The sequence below is a fragment of the Bubalus bubalis genome, chromosome 2, assembly GCF_019923935.1.
Source record: "Bubalus bubalis isolate 160015118507 breed Murrah chromosome 2, NDDB_SH_1, whole genome shotgun sequence".
Taxonomy (NCBI): Eukaryota; Metazoa; Chordata; class Mammalia; order Artiodactyla; family Bovidae; genus Bubalus; species Bubalus bubalis.
The window spans coordinates 17,417,474-17,439,727 of record NC_059158.1 but is presented as its reverse complement, the minus strand read 5'-3'; the positions used below and the strand labels follow the sequence as shown (position 1 = coordinate 17,439,727).

Below are 22,254 nucleotides of genomic sequence, written 5' to 3'. Positions count from 1 at the left end.
ATTTTAAGAGGAGCTTCATTCTCTCGATTGTAGGGGTGGATTTTCTTTTGATTTACTCTTAAATGAAGATAAGAAATGTTAACAAATTGCCCTCTTAGATTTTGACATCTCTAAAGCGTCTGTGTTTATTTTTTAAGAGGAGACCCATTACAGAGCATGCATTAGAAAGCTATAAATTTCAAGTAGCTCGCTATGGGATAGATGATTATGACCATCTCAGAGCTGGATGGGATGGATGTGGATTTAGCACGTTTTGCGGGTTCGGCACTCCAGGATGTTGATGTACATGTCAACTTTACGTGAATCCCTGCGCAGGCAGTGGAACAGGTTATAAAATTCAGAAAGACGCCTATCTTCATTGCTGAACTTCATGGATGAGAATCTTGACCAGGGAATGCCAGCCTCGTGTATGATCTTCAAGACTGGAAAAATAATCTGAATACCCAAATGATAATGACTTCTTATGTGTTTTATTAGTATTTCCTTATCTTTTTTTCTTGTAATTATCAAATAAACATTTGGGGAAGACATATGAATATAAAACTCTCTAGACATTGATTTTGGAGCCAGTCTATGAGAAAACTATTAGAAATCTAAAAAGTAGAAATGGAACTCAAGTTTAGTTTTAACTTTCTCTTTTCTTCCTTCCCACTCTCATCCTTTGATTTGAGGAGAACAGAGAAAGAAGACAAATGGAACTTCAATAGCAGATGTCCTGGGATACTTTAGAAAAATGCTGACCTTGGAAAGTCTTTTCTCTAGTACTATTACTCTTGAAAACATTACAACCACCAGTGCCCAGGAAGAGGCAAGCTTTTGGTGGAATGTGTGCAATGCAGGGAAGGCTGCATGTGTCAAAAATTGCAGTGAAATTCTGACTCCTTTACAGTAGAATCTATCACTGTGAATATCTAGGCTCCTGCTTTATGTAGTAGCCGTCTGGCATATAGAAGTCATGAATCTTTTTCTTACAAAATGATATATTTCCAAACTCCTTACACATTACAGTGGTCACCTCTTTCATTCATGAACAAAGCAAGAAAGCCCTCTGCAGGATGCTCACCTTCCCGAAATGAGTCTCTAATAATGATTCAAGTTTCTCTGACATGTTCTCAATCTCCTCGACACTTGATATGACAGCCTCTGACAGACTTTTCATGCTCTGAATCTCCGTGACTAGATAATACAGAGGATTATTCCAGCAGTACAGTAACAGGAGTGTCCACTTAATAAGGTCTTCATTCTAAGCAACCAGAAGAAAGAGTCTCATTAAAAAAATCATAATTCAGTGGTTTTGGTAACATGTGATCTTTGCTCAGAGCAGCTGACCTAAAAAGCTTTTGGTTATTCCTATGTGTATGCAGAGATTTTTGAAGGTAGTAAAAGTTGCAAAAGGATAAAATGTAAGCTATTAGTTCACACTTGGCTGAATTTTTAAACATCTAGGTTATTTTAGGAACTGATTCTTCTGATGCATTCTAATTTATAACATGAAGAATTTTCTTTTTACTTATGAAATTTTACCACCACTCAGTGCGTTCTTTTGTGTTTGTATATTTCCGTGAGAAAATCTAAGTATTTACACAAGTCAGTATGTGCTGCAGGGCCTGACCCAGGAAAGAGGGATTCCACCTGTGCCCACATCATCATCACCCAGTGATTCGTTCGTATTAATGAATCAGATGAGTCCTTCGTATTGATTGTATGTTGGTAATTGTTTTATGATATTACAACAAAGAGACAAGGAAGAAGACATGACATTCCTAAACAGGCTTCTCTCCTCAGCTGATCCCACACCAGCCCCCTGCTGACATCAGAACAGTTGTTTTGTTGACATGTCTCCGGGCAGAAAATGGTACAGTGTTGTCTTTAGTAACAGCATCAGTGGGATTCACAGTGGAGGGTCCCCCCTAGTTCACTACTACTAGCAGAATTGAGCCTGAAAATCCCGGGGGCTGAAGATCTCTAGTTAATATGCTTGATTTCTTTACAGCCATGAACTGTTTTACTGGTAAAGAACAGAGAACTGAATAGGATTAAATATAGTAATGCACATAAAGTGAAAGTGAAGTCGCTCAGTCATGCCTAACTCTTTTTAACCCCATGGACAGTAGCCTGCGCCAAGCTCCTCTGTCCATGGAATTCTCTAGGCAAGAGTACTGGAGAGGGTTGCTGTTTCCTTCTCCAGTAAGGCTTTCCAACCCAGGGATCGAACCCAGGTCTCCCGCATTGTAGATAGACACTTTACCATCTGAGCCACCAGGGAACTCTTGTCACATAAAGTGCTGAGTAAAATGTAAGGCCATGTAGTAACTCTAAATAAGCTTTAAATTTAAGCTTATTGAAAATCCCTCCTCTTCTTCCTCTTTGTCCTTTTTCCTTTACTTGTTCACCTTCATTATTAATGAGCTTAACAGGGGAATAGAATGCTAGTATCATTAAGAAGGTTGTAGAGAGAGAAGATAGAATTTTAAGGGGGGATGCATGTGAAAATATTTTAAATAATGTTAGGAGGAAGGATAATGCAGGAAAACAGAAAGAAGAGATTATAATAGTGAAAATTTGGAGTTGCCATAAATGATTGAGGACTGTTTGTAAACTGTGTTGTCCTCAGAACAGAGGCAATTGTTGCCGCCGTGAGAAGCAAAGCAATGTTTTATAGGCCATTGTGGGGGAGACTTACAAATTAAGAATAAAAGGTGACAGAGGAGGCGTTGAGAATGACGAATGAAGGCGGTGTCAGAGAAGTAGGAGGAGAATCAGGAGAGCCTTGAAAGGCGGATGCGAGGGCTCAGGTAGTGCAGTATAGGATTCCCAAGTAGGAGTCACTAGTAACAGGGAGTACTCAAAACTGGGGTGTGTTTCTTACATATTCATGAATTTTTCAATCTTATATTTTACACATGGAAGTTCCCATTCATTTCTTGTTTTCATACAATAATAGCTGCAATTCTGTGTCTAATGCATTGGTTGAACTAAGGTTGTCTGCATGGACAATTTATAGATCTGTTATTTATCTTGCAACTACAGTACTTTAGTCATCCCTTGATTTTGCTCAAGCTTCATCAGCTGCATAATGTAGTTCCTCTTCAATTGCTTACGGTTCCTCCACCTTTTTCTGCATATACAGTTAACATAACCTCTAATAATCTGAACTCTGGTAACCTACATACTGTGTCATTTGATCCAGTGAAAAACCCAGGTGAAAGACTCACATTCATCTGCTGGGCTTTATCTCTTTCTTCGGGAGTATGGAAGGAATTGGTGTGGCAGCTCTTGGTGGCATTGATATCGTACTGTTTGCCCTGGGCATATTTTTCATCCTGAAAGTGATCAGGCAATTAGTTAGGGTTGTTTGGCATTCAGTAGATAAACCCATTACCAGAACACTAACATGTTTGATAGACGTGTATTTTTTTTAACGGGGGGCATCACAAAATTTAAAAGTCATTCTTTTCCTACTTTTCTATATATTGTATCTATAAAAATGATTTTACATATAACTTTTCTAAATTAAACCTTTTCCCTTCTTTGTTTTATTATCTTTTTTTTTTTTTTTTTTACTATTTGAACCAAATATAGCACATATGTACCAATATTTGGTGCTTCCCAGAAGTCGGTAGTGGGAAAGAATATTCCTGCCAATGCAGAAGATATAACAAGACTGAGGTTTGAACCCAAGGTGAGGAGCATCCCTTGCAAGAGGGTACAGCAGCCTACTCCAGTATTCTTGCCTGGCCAATCCTATGGACTGAGGAGCCTGTTGGGCTACAGTCAGAAGGATTATAAAAAATTGGACACAACTGAAGTGACTTAGAATGCATGCATGCACCTCTATTTAACCATTTAATATTTGTTTACTTGGAAGAGTTGGAAAAAAAAATAGACAGTCAAAATGGAGGATGAAAGAAAATCTAATGAGTAAAAAGAACTACATGAATTTAATAGAAAACTTGAGCACCGCCTTTTATTAGCTGTCTGCTCCACTGTGTGCTCCTTGATTGACCTAAAAGAATTAACATACAACTTTCAAATACCTTGCTCAGAAAGAGAATAATTGTTTCCAATTGTAAAAACCCCTTCTATTGCATCTCAAAACCTATTCACTGCAAATCTTAAAACAATAATTTGTAGCATTAAAAAAACTACAAAGTATTCGTTTCTGTAACTGGGATTCAGCTTTGTTTAACATGTTCCATCCACCCAGTTCACTGCAGAGCAGTTCTCATGTATTGGCTATTTACTCTGAGCCTGGAGAAGAAAGCCCAGAAAGACACTTAAGGACCAGAAAATCAACACACTTCCTTTCCCAGTCCCACCTGAAAGTGCTTTGTGTCAGGTAGTATTGTGGACTGAATCTGTGTTCTTCATGTGTTAGAGCCCTAACTGCCAAAGTGCTGTGTTTTGAAAAAGGTTCTGACTTTTGGGGATCCCATGGTCTATAGCCCACCAGATTCCTCTGTCCATGGGATTTCTCAGGCAAGAATACTGGAGTGCTTGCTGTTCCAGTCTCCAGGGAATCTTCCAGACCCAGGCATAGAACCCAAGTCTCTCACACTGCAGACAGATTTTTTATGATCTGAGCCACCAGCAAAGCCCATTAAGGTCAAATGAGCTCTTAAGGTGGAACACTGATCCAGTAGATTTAGCGTGTTCATGAAGCGAAACACCAGAGAATTCACTCTGTGTCTCTTTGTCTTTTCCTCTATTTCTCTTCCCCACCCCCACCCTTTGGGAGGAGTCACAGAGAAGCCAGCCTGGGAAGAAACAGTTCTTACCAGAACCTCACCTTGCTGGCACCCTCAACTGGGACTTCTATCCCCCCAGAACTGTGAGGAAAGAAATTTCTGTTGTTTATTCCACTGAGTCTATTGTATTATTTTATAGCATTCCTAGCTGATAAATACAAAATCATTTATTTTGGAAATTTGAAAAAGAAAATGAATGAAAGGAAATTGAAAAAGTTATAGCACTTCTTAGGAATCTTTGAGATTTCACAAAACTGATCCTTTCTTCAATTTCAACATCTTATGAACTGACGGCTTCTTTGACCTAGAGAGGGTGTTATTGCAGCATTCTTGTTTGAAGGATAGTATAGCCCTGTCACTTAGGAGAAGTTTCCTTCTGGGAGCCTGGCGGGCTACAGTCCACAGGGTCGCAAGAATCAGACACGATTTAGCAACTAAACCACCACCACCGTAGTACTTACAAACTCATTGAACATTATTGTGGAAAGGTTATGGACATCGTGAGAGAGGCTGAGGGCATAGACAAACACGTCTGTAAGGGATGTCTGTAAGGAGACAAACACGTCAGGACCGCAGGACGGGCATGATTTGCCTTGGCACAGAAGCAGATTAGACACGACCAGCAGCAGCAGCAGGCAGGACCCTGTTTAAATAAAAACATGAGACATTCAGAGATGATCTAGTCACCTGAGGTCATCAAATCCATCCTGTGGAGGGAAGCCTTTCCTTTCCCTGTTGCTCTGATCAGGAGTTCTTGCTGTAGAAGCTGGGGTGGGGAAGAAGGAGTGCCTTTGGTGTAAATTTAGATGGATGATGATATTTGCACAGATAGAGAGTTGGAGAAGTAGGTTACTCCATGTTTTTTTGAAATGCTCCCAGAAGTACTTCTGTGCTCTGCAAACATTTGGAACTTAATTCTGAGCCAGAGTGCTTAGGCCATTCTTTTAACACAGTTTAATCTTGGGACTCTGCAGACTCTGAGCAGCAAGGCCTCCTAGGAGTTAGCAATGTTTTTACTCTACATCGAATAATGCTTGAATTTTAGACACTGAAATGACAAGAAAAGTCCAGTCGATCTGTGTGGTTTACCATCACACTGGGGTAAGAGTAAACACGTGACTGACTGATCACTGCTATTGAGTACAGAGAGAATAATAAAAAAAAAAGGATACTGTACCTTGGGTCTGCTCACTCACCTTAGTAACCCCATGCGTGTTCTGATACTTTCACAAAAGCTTTAAAACATCTTAAAATTTGTGTTTCACAGGAACCCTGTGAGAAAACCTTAATCTTCACTATGATCATCAAGTTCTGTTAATGAAGATGTGATGACTTGGAGAGGGCAAGTAATTTTCCCCAGGTCCCATTATTAGCAGATGCAGGTGACTGGGCACCAGCACACTCATGTGTTCACTTCCTGATGACACATCACACATGCCTGTGGCCCTCGGTCTGCATGTGTGTAACCAGGACCACATCAGGAGCTGTGATGACTCTGCCTAAAGAAAAAAATATTTTGTCTTTGGCTGCAAAACAGCAGTGACCCTAGAACATTGGTTTTATCCACTTGTTCTGCGCTGTCTATAACACTCACTGTTAAAGTCTTTGACAATTATCAGTGTGGGGGCCTGGTTCTCTTGGCTAGCCTTTCTTCTTGGCACCTTGGCAGGTCTTCTACTCTTATCCATCTTTATTCTTCTCATTACATTTGTTTCTTTGAGAAAATAGCAAATAAATCTCCAAATGGTAACACAAGAATATTACCTGGTCAGCACCCAAGACAACATCATCGGCTCTGCAAACAAGGCCTGCCTCTTCCTGACTTTGACTTTTTAGGGACAAAATTTACCCGTCTGGTCGGGAGTACATCCTGACAACCCATGGGGCTTAGTTTTTGAAGCCTCTCCAAACATCTCCTCTTTGACAGTAGAACTAGGCCTTCATGCTTCCATGATATTGTAATATTTCAGAAATTATTCCTGGCCCTACATTTGGCCAACTAAGCATGAATCATAGACTCTTGCAAGCATGATTTTAATATTACTTTTCCTGTCTGACCTTTGTAAGTAAGCAGAATTTAAGACTAAAGTGAGCAAGAATTGAGTTTGGACAAGAGAACTGAAAAAATAGAGATTTTATCCTCCTGAATGAGATCTGAACATGATTCTTTTTCCAATTTACCAGAAGAGTGATAATTTAATTAAGGATAAGATATCAGCATTTAGTAGGTTTTCTCAGCTCTTAGGTAGATTAAATGGGCATGGTATCTAAGAATAAAATGAATATTTAAAATTAGGTGATGAAAATAAAAGAAAGTGAAAGTGAAGTTACTCAGTCGTGTCCGACTCTTAGTGACCCCATGGACAACAGCCCACCAGGCCCTCCGTCCATGGGATTTTTCAGGCAGGAGTACTGGAGTGGGGTGCCATTGCCTTCTCTGGAAAATAAAAGACGTGGTCCTCAAAAACAAGACATATAAGTTGGAATAATTTGGGACCATCTTTCTCATCAAGTAAAGAGCTTATTGTGACAGGCCAGGAGTATAATAGCTTATATAACAGAAATGTATTTGTGTGCATATATTTCTGTGCATGTATACATGTGCTATGCATAAATATATGCTTAATTCCTTCATGAAACTTTGGACCTTGTAAAATTCAATTTTATAAGAGGTGGTAAATATAGCAGAATACCCTAATTCCTAATGTAATTGATCATCTATTGGTAGATGACTAATTATACGATTTTTTTTCTGTTAAATTGTTTTTTTAATATTTTATCTCAAATACTTATTTTTTTAATTTAAATCTATTGATTTTAATTGGAGGCCAATTACTTTACAATATTCTATTGGTTCTGCCACACATCAACATGAATCCGCCACAGGTGTACACGTGTTCCCCATCCCTAACCCCCCTCCCACTTCCCTCCCTGTACCATCCCTCCGGGTCATCCCAGTGCACCAGCCGCAAGGATCCTGTATCGAACCTGGACTGGCCATTCGTTTCCTATATGATATTCTACATGTTTCCATGACATTCCCCCAATTGTGTTTGCTTTCATAGCACATATATTAAAAATTTGGAATAATACTGAGAAGATTAGCATGACCCCTGCCCAAGGATGACACACAAATTTGTTAAGCCTTCCATATTTTTCTGTAACAGCTTCGAGGGGTGGGACGGGAAGGATGGTGGCAAGGAGGTTCTAGAGCGTGGGGACATAGGTATCCCTATGGCTGATTCATGCTGATGTTTGGCCAAAACCAGTACAGTATTGTAAAGCAATTACCCTTCACATAAACATCAAGAAATTCAATTCTAAAAACTGTTATTCGGGATGATACAACAGGTTCAGATATCCATTGTATGACTAAAGAGGATCTGACTCTAAACTGATGATGTCAATTATCATTGGTTAATGATTCATTTACTTTATAGTTGAATGAAAAAAGTAAACTCACAAACACTATTGTCTTGATTCAGTGTCATAGCAGGCTATAATCCTTCTCTGCGTTCACTTTTCAGTGGTATAGTGCCCAAACTTTGAAACTGAGGCTGTTCCCAGAAGCGCACAGTCGTGAGTCCTGCCCAGGGTTTTTGTTTCTCATGCTGGAGGCTTCTGTTTGCTGGTCACTAAGACTGAAATTTTCTCTGCTGAGCATTCTCTGGTCTATCATGTGCACAAGTCTTTATATTTTGGTTTTCTAATTTGATTCTCTTATTCTTTTGATCAGACTACCAAGTCCCTTGATGATTTATTTTTCAGACCCTTTTGTGCTTTGATCTTTCTGATGCTCATTAGTATATTTCCTTCCATGTCTACCTCTCTGAGTAGTTTTCAGCATCTACATAAACCCTACCCTATTCTCTTACTGTCTGGATTTTGGCATTTAGCATCAGCATATTTTTATGAACTTCATTTTCCTTCTGGTGCGCAGTTTAAGCTGGTTTGCTCACATCTGGCTTGTCCGTTTTGTCTCCAAACAATTAGAGAACTCTGCTTTCTTTCTAGGCAATACTGCACTTCATTTTGATATGGTTGCTAATTTTCTGTGATTTCCCTTCCTGCCTCATAAGCTTTATCTTTCTCAATCTACTGGACCCTGAGTACTATGTGCTGTATGTTGTTATTACTATTTTAAATCAATATCCACTAGTATAGCAGAGAATTAAAGGCAATAAAATTGCAATATTATTAGTAATAATACATTCCACATAAATGTATCCAGTAATGCTCCCAGTTTTAAATGACTTTCTATGCATGTATTACTGAGGTCCCCTACTCATTTTTCCATACTAGGTGTTTCAATTTTGGAAAAGAATGTAGAAAACAATGGAGTGGAAAATTCTGACAATCACCTTAGATATTAGATGCCTCAATATTAAGTATGTAATTATTAGTTTGTTATAGTTAATAAGGCTATTCTGAGTGCATATAGCTCAGTGTTCAGTGATTGCTATTGGGTAAAGGATGTATCCTGTGAACTGCATCACCAAACAGGTGATTGGAGATAAAGAAAGCAATGCCAGGAAAACACAGGCTTTTGTTCTGGAAGGAAAAACTTACAGGGTCTGTCATCTACAGTCTACTCATCAGATTTTTCAAAACACTTACTCTTCCTTTGCTCATTTAATAGTTTGGGTTGTTTGATTTCTTTTCATACGAATTGCATAAGTCTCTTATATATACTTGGATATGATGCCCTTAGCAAATATGTGATTTGCAAACATTTTTTTTCATTCCATAGGTTGTCATTTCATTTTATGGATGGCTTCTTTTACTATGCAGAAGGTTTTGAGTTTGATGTGGTCTCACTAGTTTATTTTTGCAGTTCTTGCCTTTGCTTTTGATGACTGAGTTGTTTGAGCTGCTTGTATTTTGGAAAGCAATCCTTTATCAGTTGCTTTATTTGCTATTATCTTTTTCTATTTTTACCAAAAGACACAGACTGGCTGAATGGATACAAAAACAAGACCCATATATATGCTGTCTACAAGAGACCCACTTCAGTCCTAGAGACACATACAGACTGAAAGTGAGTGGATGGAAAAAGATATTCCATGCAAATGAAAATCAAAAGAAAGCCAGATTGGCAATTCTTGTATCAGAAAAAACAAACCTTAAAATCAAAACTCTTATAAAAGATTAAGAAGGACAGTACCAAATGATCAAGGGATCAGTCCAAGAAAAAGACATAACAATTTTAACTATTTATGTACCCTACATAAGAGCACCTCAATACATAAGGTCAACACTAACTGACACAAAAGGGGAAATTGACCATAACACAATAATAGTAGGCATGTTAACACCACACCTATACCAGTGGACAGATCATCAGAACAGAAAGTTAATAAGGAATCATAAACCTAGAAGGAAATATTAGAGCAAACAGAACTAACTGATATCTTCAGCACATTCCATCCAAATGCAGAAGAATACACTTTCTTCTCAAGTGCACACGGAACATTCTCCTCATCTTGGGTCCCAAATCAAACCTCAATAAATTTAAGGAAATTGAAATTATATCAAGAATTTTCTCTGACCACAACACTATGATACTGCTACTGCTACTGCTGCTAAGTCGCTTCAGTCGTGTCCAAGTCTGTGCAAGTCCATAGGCAGCAGCCCACCAGGCTCCCCCATCCCTGGGATTTTCCAGGCAAGAACACTGGAGTGGGTTGCCATTTCCTTCTCCAATGCATGACAGTGAAAAGTGAAAGTGAAGTCTCTCAGTCCTGTCCGACTCTTAGCAACACCATGGACTGTAGCCTACCAGGTCCTATATCCATGGGATTTTCAAGGCAAGAGCACTATGATACGAGATATCAATTATAGGAAAAAAAAAAAAAAACAACTTTAAAGAACACAAACACATGGTGATTAAACAACACATGTCTAAATAGTGAACAGTTTACTGAAGAAATAAGGGAAATCAACACATTCCTAGAAACAAAGAACAATGAAAACATGATGATCAAAAACCTAGAGAATGCAACAAAAGCAGTTCTAAGAGGGAAGTTTATAGTAATACAAATCCGGCCTCAGAAACACATTCTATAGACAACCTAACTTTACGTATCTTTAACTCTTTTTAAATTTCTCTTATCAATGTCTTAAAGGTTTTGCGTAAAATCTTTCAGCACCTTGCTTATTTCTAAGTGTTTCATCTTTTTTTTGATGCAATAGCAAATGGGATTGTTTTCTTTATTCCACTTTCTCATAGCTCGTTGTTGATACATAGGTAGGCAACTGAGTTTCATATATTGGAATATAGTAAACATAATGTATGCTCCATCTTGAAAGAATAGACATTTTCCCACAAATAAGACATACAGATGATCAAGAGGTATATGACAAGATGCTCAGCATCACTAATAATGAAAGGAAATGCAGATCAAAAGCACAAGGGATATCTCCTCATACCTGTTTGAAAGGTTAGTACCAAAAATGTAAGAAATGACAAATGTTATTGAGGATGTGGAGACAAAGAGGGCTTATGCACTGTTGGTAGTGATGTATACCAGTGCAACTCACATGAACACATACTGTGGAGGTTATTCAAGTAATTTAAAAGAGAACATTTATGTGATCCATTATCCCACTTCTGGATATATAGTCAAAGCAAATGAAACCATTGTCTCAAAGAGAGATCTATATTCCCATGTTCAATGCAGCATTATTCACAGTAGCCTTGTTATAGAAACAACAATCTTTCAACAGGTGAATGGATTAAAACCAACTGATGTGACATATATACTACTACTACTACTAAGTCAGTTCAGTCATGTCCGACCCTGTTGACCCAGAGACAGCAGCCCACTAGGCTCCGCTGTCCCTGGGATCCTCCAGGGAAGAACACTGGAGTGGGTTGCCATTGCCTTCTCCAATGCATGCAAGTGAAAAGTGAAATAAAAGTCGCTCAGTTGTGTCCGACTCTTAGCGACCCCATGGACTGCAGCCTACCAGGCTCCTGCGTCCATGGGATTTTCCAGGCAAGAGCATTGGAGTGGGGTGCCATTGCCTTCTCCGTGTGACCTATATAGGTAAATACTATTTAGCCATTAGAATTAGAAAGAAATCCTTCCATTTGTGGCAACTGGATGAAACTGGAGGGCATTACACTGAGTAAACTAAGTCAGAGAAAGACAAATACCATAGGGTCTCAACTATAAGGACTTTCAAAAAAAAAAGGAACTCAGAGTAGAAAAATGATTGCCAAAGACTGGAGGGTAGGACAAATAGGGAGAGATTTTTAAAGGTTACATATTTTCATGTATAAAAAATTAATAAGGTGAGGATCTAAGTTTGAGCTTCATGATCTAATCATGAGATTGAACAAGCTCTGGGAGTCGGGATGTACGGGGAAGCCTGGTGTGCTACAGTCCCCGGGGTCAAACAGAGTGGGACACGACTGAATGACTGACTGAACTGAAGAGAGTGGAACTTACCTGTGTTCTCCTCAAAAAGCAAAAGTTAAATGTGTGTGGTGATGACAATGTTACTTAATAGAAGGGAAACTCGTTTCTAATGCATGCACAAATGGGGGTGGACAAGATGACGGAGGGGTAGGTGGAAGTGGGGTACACCTCTCTCCACTGATGCGTCAAGAACATCTAAAGATGCAGCAGTTCTCACAGAAGACCAGGTGAATACTGGCAGGACTCACTGACTACTGAGAAGGAATATCCAGATCCATACAGAACTTGGTAGGAGAAAGGAAAGAAGGGACAAGGAGGAAGTGGTAAGAAGGAGGAGAGCAAGTCGGACCAGCCTTTACCTGGGGATAAGGGAGCTGAAGCGCAAGGGAGAGATCCCTGTATCCATGGCCATCCACTGCGACAGGGGAGGCATATGAAGCAGTTGGGGAGTGAACTAACTACTCTGTGACAGTCAGAACAGAGTGAGAACCACATAGACAAGCCATGCTGCAGCCTTTCATACCTCGGACAGGATTGTAAGTCCACTGGTGTCCACGGAAGCTGGGAGCTGGAGCCATGGGGATTGCAGAATGATCCCAGGATGAGGACTCCTGTTGACCGTGGGGAGTCAGCCTGATGGGATGGGGTGGAGGAAATGTGCTGCATGGAATGCTTTAAGGAAAGCCAGGAGGCCATAAAAGTAGGGTTCAACTGCCTGTGGAGCAGAGCTATCTCTTTCTGCATGCTGGTACCTGCAGGTTGAGCAATAGAGAAAGACTTCAATGAGGGTGGTCCTTGAGTGCCTGATGCACTAATCAATGGAGAACTTTGAATGTCTATATACCCGACCCTACACTATTCTCTGTCTAAATTTTGGGTTTTAGCACATAATGTTTTTATGAATTTAAATTTCTTCTGGTAGAGTTTCTGGTTTACAAACTAAGCTAAATCCTGACAGCTGGCATGATCTTGGTGTTTCAAGAAACTTTGAGAACCTTCGTTCCTCTCAAGGCAATACTGCCCTTTACTTTACTACCATTGCTGCCTTCCCATACTTTCACTTCTTGCCTAATATATTCTATGTCTTTCTCTATTCACTATAACTTTAGTAGTATGTATCCCTGTGTTGGTATTAATATTTATAATCAATTATTAATGGATGCAGTAGAGATCCAAAAGGACTACAGTTACAACAGTAGTAATAAATAACCCCCAAATTATAATCCATGAATGCTCCCATTTAAAACTGGTTTTCTATCTATATATTATTGAGGTCTCTTAACTCATTTTCCTTACTAGGTGGCTCAATTTTGAAATGAAATATACAAAACTATGTAGTGGTAAACTCTGGAAATTGCCTTCCTTTTGATATGCCTCATTAGTAAGGATTCAAATATTCGATATTTTCCCCTGGTGGGGCTGTTCTTAGTACACATTATAGTTCACTGTGGGGTGATTGCTATTGACTCAAGAATGTACACATTGAACTGTAATTATCAAATAAGTGAGTGGAGATGAAGAAAGTAATGCCAGGAAGGCACAGGCTTTTATTGTTCTAGAAGGAAAACCTTGCTGTGTCTCTCATCTCTAGTCTAATCTTCAGATTTGTTGAAAGTCTTACTATTCTTATGCTCCACTAAAAATTTGGATTATTTGGGGGTTTTTGTCCTTGAGTTGTATGTCTCATGTATTTTTGGATATTAAGCCCTTATTAAATATATGATTTGGAATATTGGCAGAAGTGCCAATCTGTAAATTGTCATTTGATTTTATTGTTGTTCCTTTCTTTGGAGTCTGATGTGGTTCCACTTGTTTTGGCAGTTGTTGCCTTTGCTTTTGGTGTGAAACCCAAAACCTCGTTGCAAACACCAATGGCAAGATTACCTCAGTGTCTTCTTCTAAGAGTTTAATCGCTTAAAGTCTTATGTTCTAAGTTTTAATCCACTTTTATGCATGGTAAAAGACGGGGGTACAGTACCATTTTTTCACTGGACTATCCAGTTTCCCCAGTGCCATTTTTGACAAGTTTGTCCTTTCCCCACTGGATAGTCTTAGCTCATTTTTCATAAACTAACCAACAATATATGTGTGTGTTTCTTTCCAGCTTCGCTATTCTGTGCTGTTGACCTATGTGTCTATTTTCATGCCAGAAGCAAAACGTTGTGTTTTGATTACTATAGCTTTCTAATACAATTTGAAATCAGCAACCCTAGTCTCGAACTTTGTTCTTCTTTCTCTAGATCACTTTTATCTTTGGTGCTTTGTGACTTAATACAGCAGAATAGACCAAGAGGAGATGGAAAAAATACACAGAAGGACTATACAAAAAAATATCTTAATGACCCAGATAATCACAATGGTGTAGTTTCTCACTCAGAGCCAGAAATCCTGGAATGTGAACTCCAGTGGGTCTTAAAAAGCACTGCTGCCAACAAAGCCAGTGGAGGTGATAGAATTCCAACAAAGCTATTTAAAATCCTGGAAGAATGTGCTATTAAAGTAGTCCACTTAATCTCTCAGAAAATTTGGAAGAGCCAGCAGTGACCAGAGGATGGGAAAAGGTCAATCCTCATCCCAGTTCCCAAGAAGGGCAGTGTTAAAGAATGTTCAAGCCACTGAACAGGTGCACTCATCTCCAGGGCTGGTAAGGTTATGATCAAAATCTTCCAGGCTAGGCTTCAGCACTATGTGAACCCAGAACTTCCAGATGTTCAAGCTGGGTTTAGAATAGGCAGAGAAACAAGAGATCAAATTGCCATCATTTGCTGGAACATAGAGAAAGTAAGGGAATTCCAGAAAATCGTCTGCTTGATTGATCTCACCAAACTGTGTGGATCACAACACAGTGGAAAATTCTTAATGAGATGGGAATACCAGACTAACCTTACCTCTCTTCTGAGAAACTTGTATGCAGTTCAAAAAGCAACAGTTAGAAGCAGACAAGGAAAAATAAATTGGTTCAAAATTGGTGAAGGAGTCCGTCAAGACTGAATATTGTCATCCTGAGTGACTTCACTTTCACTTTTCACTTTCATGCATTGGAGAAGGAAATGACAACCCACTCCAGTGTCTTGCCTGGAGAATCCCAGGGACGGGGAGCCTGGTGGGCTGCCATATGGGGTCGCACAGAGTCTGACACGACTGAAGTGACTTAGCAGCTGATTTAACTTGTATGCAGAGCATGTCATGCAAAATGTTGGACTGCATGAGTCCTAAAGGCTGGAATCGATATTGATGGGAGAAATATCAACAACCTCAGATAGGTGAATGATACCACGTTAATGGCAGAAAGTAAGAGGAACTAAAGAGCCTGTGATGAGGGTGAAAGAGGAGAGTGAAAAAGTTGGCTTAAAACTCAATATCAAAAAAGCTAAGATCATGGCATCTGGTCCCATCACTTACATGCAAATAGAAGGGGAAAAGGTGGAAGCAGTGACAGACTTCCGCTTCCTGAGCTCTAAAGTCACTGTGGATGGTGACTGCAGCCTTGAAATTAGAAGACGATTGCTTCTTGACAGCAAAGCTATGACAAACCTAGACAGTGTGTTAAAAGCAAAGACATCACTTTGCCGACAGAGGTCTGTATAGTCAAGGCTATGCTCTTTCCATTAGTCATGTACACATGTAAGAGCTGGACAGACAATAAAGAAGGCAGAGTGCTGAAGAACTGATGTTTTTGAACTGTGGTTCTGTAGAAGACTCTTGAGAGCCCCTGTGGTACCAAGGAGTTCAAAACCAGTCAACCTTAAAGGAAATCAACCCCATATTCTCTTTGGAAGGACTGATTCTGAAGCTCCAATACATTGGCCACCTAATGTGAATAGCTGACTCATTGGAAAAGACCCTGATGCTGGGAAAGATTGAAGGCAGAAGAAAATGAGGCTGACAGATGATGAGAATTGGTTGAATGGCATCACCAATTCAAAGGGCATGAACTTGGGCAAATTCTAGGAGATGGTAAGGGATAGGGAAGTCTGACGGGCTGCAGTCTATGGAGTCAGTAAGAGTCAGACATGACCCGGCAACGGAACAACAACAACAGTTTTATACAAGTTGTAGAATTTTTTTGTTTTTTGAAAAATTTTGAAATTTTGAAAGAGACTGCAGTTAATATGTAGATAGCTGTGGGTAGAATGGATGTATTAACAATATTAAGTCTTCCAGTCAATAAATATGAAATATGCTCCTTTAATCTGTTTTAAACATTTCCTTCATGAGTGTCTTGAATGTTTCATACATAGATCTTTCAACACCTTGCTTTAATTTATTTAAGTATTTTATTTTTTGATGCAATTGTAAATGTGATTATTTGTATTTCTGTAATGTGTTTTGGTGTATGGATAGGTAACTGAGTTTTATATATTGAAATACAGTATACAAAATGCATGCTGTTTTTTCCAGATTAGACAATTTTTCCCCTAAATAAAACAATTTTTTATCTGGGCAGTTTTTTATCTGTATCTTTCAAAACTCTGGAATCCCCTGGTTATATACCGGGAGAAATCTATAATTCCTTAGTCTTTGGCTTCATATCAGCACCACAGAGCATTGAGTATGGATGAGGCTTTGGCTACCTTAGACAAGTCAGTCTCCTTGTTGGGTGCCATGGACTAATTCTTGTTTTCTCCCAAAATCCGTATGTTGAAAACCTAATCCCCAAAGTGACGATTTTAGATGGTGGGACCATTTGAAAATAATTAGGTCATGAGTTCATAACCCACATGAAGGCAGAGCCCACATGAATGGGATTAGGGCTCTTGTGAAAGCCCTAGTTCACTGTATGCTATAAGACGAGCATCAAAAATTCATTGAAATTTTATTCTGCACGAATAAAATTGTTTCATTGAGCAAACACATAACAAAGGCCTGATGGATGCAAAGAATGGACAGCAGGGAAGAGCACACATGTGGACATTATGAATTAGGACTTAAATTTTAACAGAAAAAACAGAAATGAGGTGAATTTCAAAGTTAAATGTTGCACCACAACTGGGACACGTGTCAAGAGGGAAAAGCACAGAATGCCCTATGTCCTCATAACAAGGAGACCTGAGCTGTGTCAGAGTCAGGAAACACTGTTTGGAGGAACTGGTTTTTACTGAGATCTGAAAGATGTGGAGGAGGTAATCATGTAAGAGAGAGAGGGTGTTCCAGGGAGAAGAAGGCATTTATAAAGAGCTTTAGCCATATGTGAGAATATAGAGTGAGAAGAACAGACATGCCAGGATTGACCCTTCAAGGAATTTAATTTGCTTGGTAAAACTTATGCTAACTGGACAATGAATACAAGGTGGAATATGATCAGTTCTGTGAAAGAGATAAGAATCAAGTTTTGCAGAGCATAGGAGATATTTCCATGTGGGGTAATTCCGTAAAGATTCACTTAAACCTAGGAAACCTCCTTTCTATTGCTACTTTTGCATCGAGTTTTCTAAGTTTAGATAAGTGACATAATCATTCATGGATTTACTTATATATTCTTAATATGGGAGGATTGCCTAGATAATTTCCAAGGTTTCTTACTTTTCGGAATATCCAATGTTTCCCGTTGGTTATTATGTGGAAAAAAGAAAAACCCTTTACATACCAAGTGTAATATTTGAAATAAATTATATAAAAAGCATTGAAATTCTTGCTATTTTTGTTTTTTCAGTTTTTTTTTTGTTTTTGTTTTTTTTTGTTTTTTTTTGTTTTTTTTTGTTTTTATTTTGTTTTTTCAGTTTTATTGTATGTTTTTTTGTTTATTAAATTTAAATTTATTTAATTGGAGGCTAATTACTTTAAACAATTTTTTCCATATAAAATTGCAAGATATTTAAAGAATACATGACAATTTAAATAGGTATACATTATAACTGGATTCCCTCATTGATTTAATTAACATATCTATTAGTATCACCTCACATATCTCCTTTCAAGATCTTTTTGGTGAGGACTTTTAAGTTTTCCTCTCTTACATGTGTGCTAACTGACTTCAGTCATGTCCAACTCTTTGTGACCCCATGGACTATATAGCCTGCCAGGCTCCTCTGTCCATGGGGATTCTCCAGGGAAGAATGTTAAGGTGGGTTGCCATGCCCTCCTCCAGGAGATCTTCCTAACCCAGGGGTTCAACTCTGTATTCTTTATGTAATGTCCTTATATTCCTGTCTTTGGAAATTTTCTTTGCTCTCAACTCTACTTTATTTAACATTAACATATGCGTTTATCCTTTTATTTTCCAAATATCCATGCCATTATTGAGTTTCTTGGGCTTTCCTGGTGGCTCAGACAGTAAGGAATCCACTTGCCTTGGGAAGACCTGGATTCAATCACTGGGTTGGGAAGATCCCCTGGAGGAGGACATGGGAATCTGTATTCTTGCCTGGAGAATTCCATGGACAGTCCAACCTGATGGGCTACTGTCCATGGGGTCACACAGAGTCAGGCACAGCTTAGCAACTAAAGCACCACCTGATGTTCCTTCACATGTATTCCTTGGGAGGAACAGCCCTACTCAGGCTGCCTTCTGATGCTAGGTTTGAGGTCAGGAATGCTGGGCCTGGCTTGTCTTCTCTTAGGTGCTGCTGTGTTGCTCTTCCATTCTTCAGGCCCTAATCTAGTTCACCTTCTTCTTGCCAACTATACAAGGTCTCCTTTAGTGGTCTCTTCCTTTTTCCAGAACAGGCAGAGGAGTGGGCACAAAGAGATCAATGTCATCTTGTTTGAACCAGAAGCCCAAGGTGTGTTTTATAACCTAGGGAAGAGATTTCCTGGAGGGAAGTTGAGGAGGAAAATGGAAAGGAGTCCACAGTAGGCTGGAGATGAAAGTCGTGGGGTCCCTTTCTTTAATGGTCATCAGAAGCTGAGAATGTATTTTTTCTAGGTGATATGTATATTCAGCTCTGAGTGAGTACACTTTCTGTTTCAGGAAACTGTAAGTCTGTATTTTTTCATTAATTTTCTTTACAAATGCATATATATGATGATATCCATAAGACATTTTATTCATTCTAGGCCATTGTTCCGCTTTTATTATGACTTGAGATTTAAACCCTGAAAATGAGATATCTATTGTAAACTTTGTATTTACCAGTAGATGAATTGATGGATTAACAAAAGAAATAAAGATGATTACTTAATTGAGCTCACAAAATTTTATATATGCATATGAAGAGAGTTATTCACATATAATTGTATTCCTGGCCCCTTGTGGTATTCTGAGAACTTTGATTGAAACTATATGTAAAAGAAATTACTTTATCATGATAGTTAAATAACTTGTATAATTATGTGTGTACATTCATATCCATTAGTCCAGTGGCCATAAAAATGAGTGTCCTCATCCCCTGGGGAAGAAAATATTACTATTTCCATTTCTATTTCTCTCAGTGTCATTTAGTTTATATTTTGTGTATATTTTTTAAATGTCATAATATATTAGAATAGCAATGCATATATAATAATCTCACATAATATAATTAGGTCACTGACTGTTGAAAAATGGAAATACTTTGGAGATTAGCTCTTCAGGAATCAGAAAATTATCAAAATTTGCTGCATAAAATGTTACTTAATTTGGGGGAGTTTACCAACAATTTTTTATGAAACCAGTTCAACTGAAGAGAGGCAGAATGTTCAGAACATGCATATTTGCATGAGTTTGCATAGAGCCTCAAAGACGGAAACAATTTTGAAGTTGGGTAGTCTATGGGGTCGCAAAGAGTCGGGCCTGACTGAACGACTTCACTTTCACTTTTCACTTTTGCGCATTGGAGAAGGAAATGGCAACCCACTCCAGTGTTCTTGCCTGGAGAATCCCAGGGATGGGGGAGCCTGGTGGGCTGCCGTCTATGGGGTCACACAGAGTCAGACACAACTGAAACGACTTAGCAGCAGCAGCAGCAGAGGAAGACCAAGAGACCTGACTGGACAGGGGAAAACCTGAATCTTGAATGCAAGAGAGCATGTTTGCTCCCCTCAGTGTGGTCTAAGTTGTTTTTCTTTAAATCACCTCCCTTTCTTCACCTTTATTCCCTAAACCCCATCCTCTGCTTTACTAGTTCTTTTCCAATAGTACAGATCACCTGTTAACATACCATAAAATGTACTTGGATTCATGTTTACTGCAGATTATCTGTCTTCCCCCAGCTGGAATATCAGTTCCATGAGGAGAAGTGTCTGCCTGCTTTGTGTGTTGATGTAAACAAAGCACCTATAAGAGTTTCCAAGTCAAGGAGGAATTAAGTCAATAATAAATTGGTTAAATGACCAATAGCAGAATACTGGGCAGGCCTATAGGTTTCAAAATTGTGTGACTTTAATTAGCTATTGTAAATAAACTGTTCTACAGTTAATGTTACAAGGTTAAGACATGTTTCTGTATCTATTATCAGCATAAACATAAACTACATTTAAAGAGAAGGTTTTAAACCAAACATGATAGCCAAAATGCACACTTGAAAAAAATTATACTAGTTTACTTGTTTTCTTTATCCAAAATATAATTATATTCCTTTTCAAAACCTTTTCCTTACATAGGTGTGTGTACCTATACATTTATATATATAAATACAATTCCATCTATTCAAAGCTATGGTTTTCCCAGTAGTCAGTATGGATGTGAGAGCTGGACCATAAGGAAAGTGAGCAGCAAGGAATTGATACTCTTGAACTGCAGTGTTGGAGAAGATTATTAAGATTCCCTAGGACTGCAGGGAGATCAAACCGGTCCATACTAAAGGAATTCAGCCTTGAATATTCATTGAAAGGACTGATGCTGAAGCTGAAGCTCCAATACTTTGGCCACCTGATGCAAAGAATTGACTCATTGGAAAAGACCCTGGTACTGGGAAAGACTGATGGCAGGAAGAGAAGGTGATGGCAGAGGATGAGTTGGTTGGATGGCATCACCAACTCGATGGGCATGAGTTTGAGCAAGCTCCAGGAGATGGTGGAGGACAAGGAAGCCTGATGTGCTACAGTCTGTGGGGTCTCAAACAGTTGAATATGACTGAGTGACTGAAGTAAACTGAAGGTATGGTATGTGCTATGTCTGTAACATAATGATTATATGATCATTATATTATAGAAATCATTATATAAGTCACATTGACAAATATTCTATTTCAGTTTCAGGTATCAATATACATAGATAATATTGACATATAATGTTATTTTGGTTTCAGGTGTAAAACATAAGTATTTGATATATATTGTGAAATGATCACCGCAGTAAGTCTGGTGAACATCCCTTATTAGAAATAGTTAAAATTTTCTCCTTGTGATGAAAACTTTTATGATCTCTTGGCAGTGTTCAAATAGGCAATAAGATATTCCCTTTTTGACTTAGTTCAGTTAAATGAGACAAGTGGTGCTGAGTCTTAGAATCAAAGAATCATGTTGAAACAGTTGAGTTGAATCAAACTTCTCAGTGCCAACTCATATAGAGCTCTCTTGAAAAATCCATCCCTGATAAGGCCCACCTGGCTCCCATCACACATGGTATGGTGTGCAGGCATAGATCAGTGTTTAAGGCTTATGGTATCTTTTCCACTTGTCCATGCATTTCTTTCTCGACATCTTTCAGTGCTTCATCCGTCTCCTGTCTTCATTATCCAAAGAGGTTATAATTATGGCAGAAGATGTCTAAGTAGCTAGACTCGCAATTGCTGCCCACTGGGCATTTTGGAAAGAGGCTGGGAAGGAGGCTTTCCAGTATTAGCGTTTTACTTTCAGGGGATTAGAAAGCCTTTCATTTGAAGAGTCCATCACTACAAATATGTCTCAGGAATGAACACTGTTTAATCATTTATTTGATTTGTGATTAGCTGACTGTTTGCTGAGAGTAAGGCAATGACGGGTTAGTAAACAAGGGAGGATCAGACAAAAGGAATGAGAAACTCTTCGAGAAAGTGGGCACATGATTAAGGAGACCATTATCTCTATTAGGTTTAGGTTTTAGGTTTTGTTTAGGCTGGCTCTCGGAGAAGGCAATGGCACCCACTCCAGTACTCTTGCCTGGAAAATCCCATGGACGGAGGACCCTGGAAGGCTGCAGTCCATGGGGTCGCTGAAGGTCGGACAAAACTGCGCGATTTCAC

At 38.9% G+C, this 22,254-nt stretch overlaps 1 protein-coding gene and 1 non-coding gene across 2 annotated transcripts; one reads left to right on the top strand and one right to left on the bottom strand.

Annotated features, from left to right (window-relative positions):
- Positions 1-94: 94 nt before the first annotated feature.
- On the bottom strand, positions 95-12,835 carry LOC102412228 (chorionic somatomammotropin hormone 2-like). The gene is made up of 5 exons (XM_025266285.3): positions 12,696-12,835; positions 5,210-5,391; positions 3,216-3,323; positions 1,064-1,243; positions 95-435 (listed from the first exon to the last, which is right to left on the bottom strand). Exons 1-5 carry the CDS (start codon positions 12,748-12,750, stop codon positions 244-246), a joined length of 717 nt encoding a protein of 238 aa, XP_025122070.3. The 5' UTR covers positions 12,751-12,835; the 3' UTR covers positions 95-243.
- On the top strand, positions 7,798-7,906 carry LOC112583007. The gene has a single exon (XR_003107373.1). It is a non-coding gene; the product is annotated as a U6 spliceosomal RNA (small nuclear RNA).
- Positions 12,836-22,254: the final 9,419 nt, after the last annotated feature.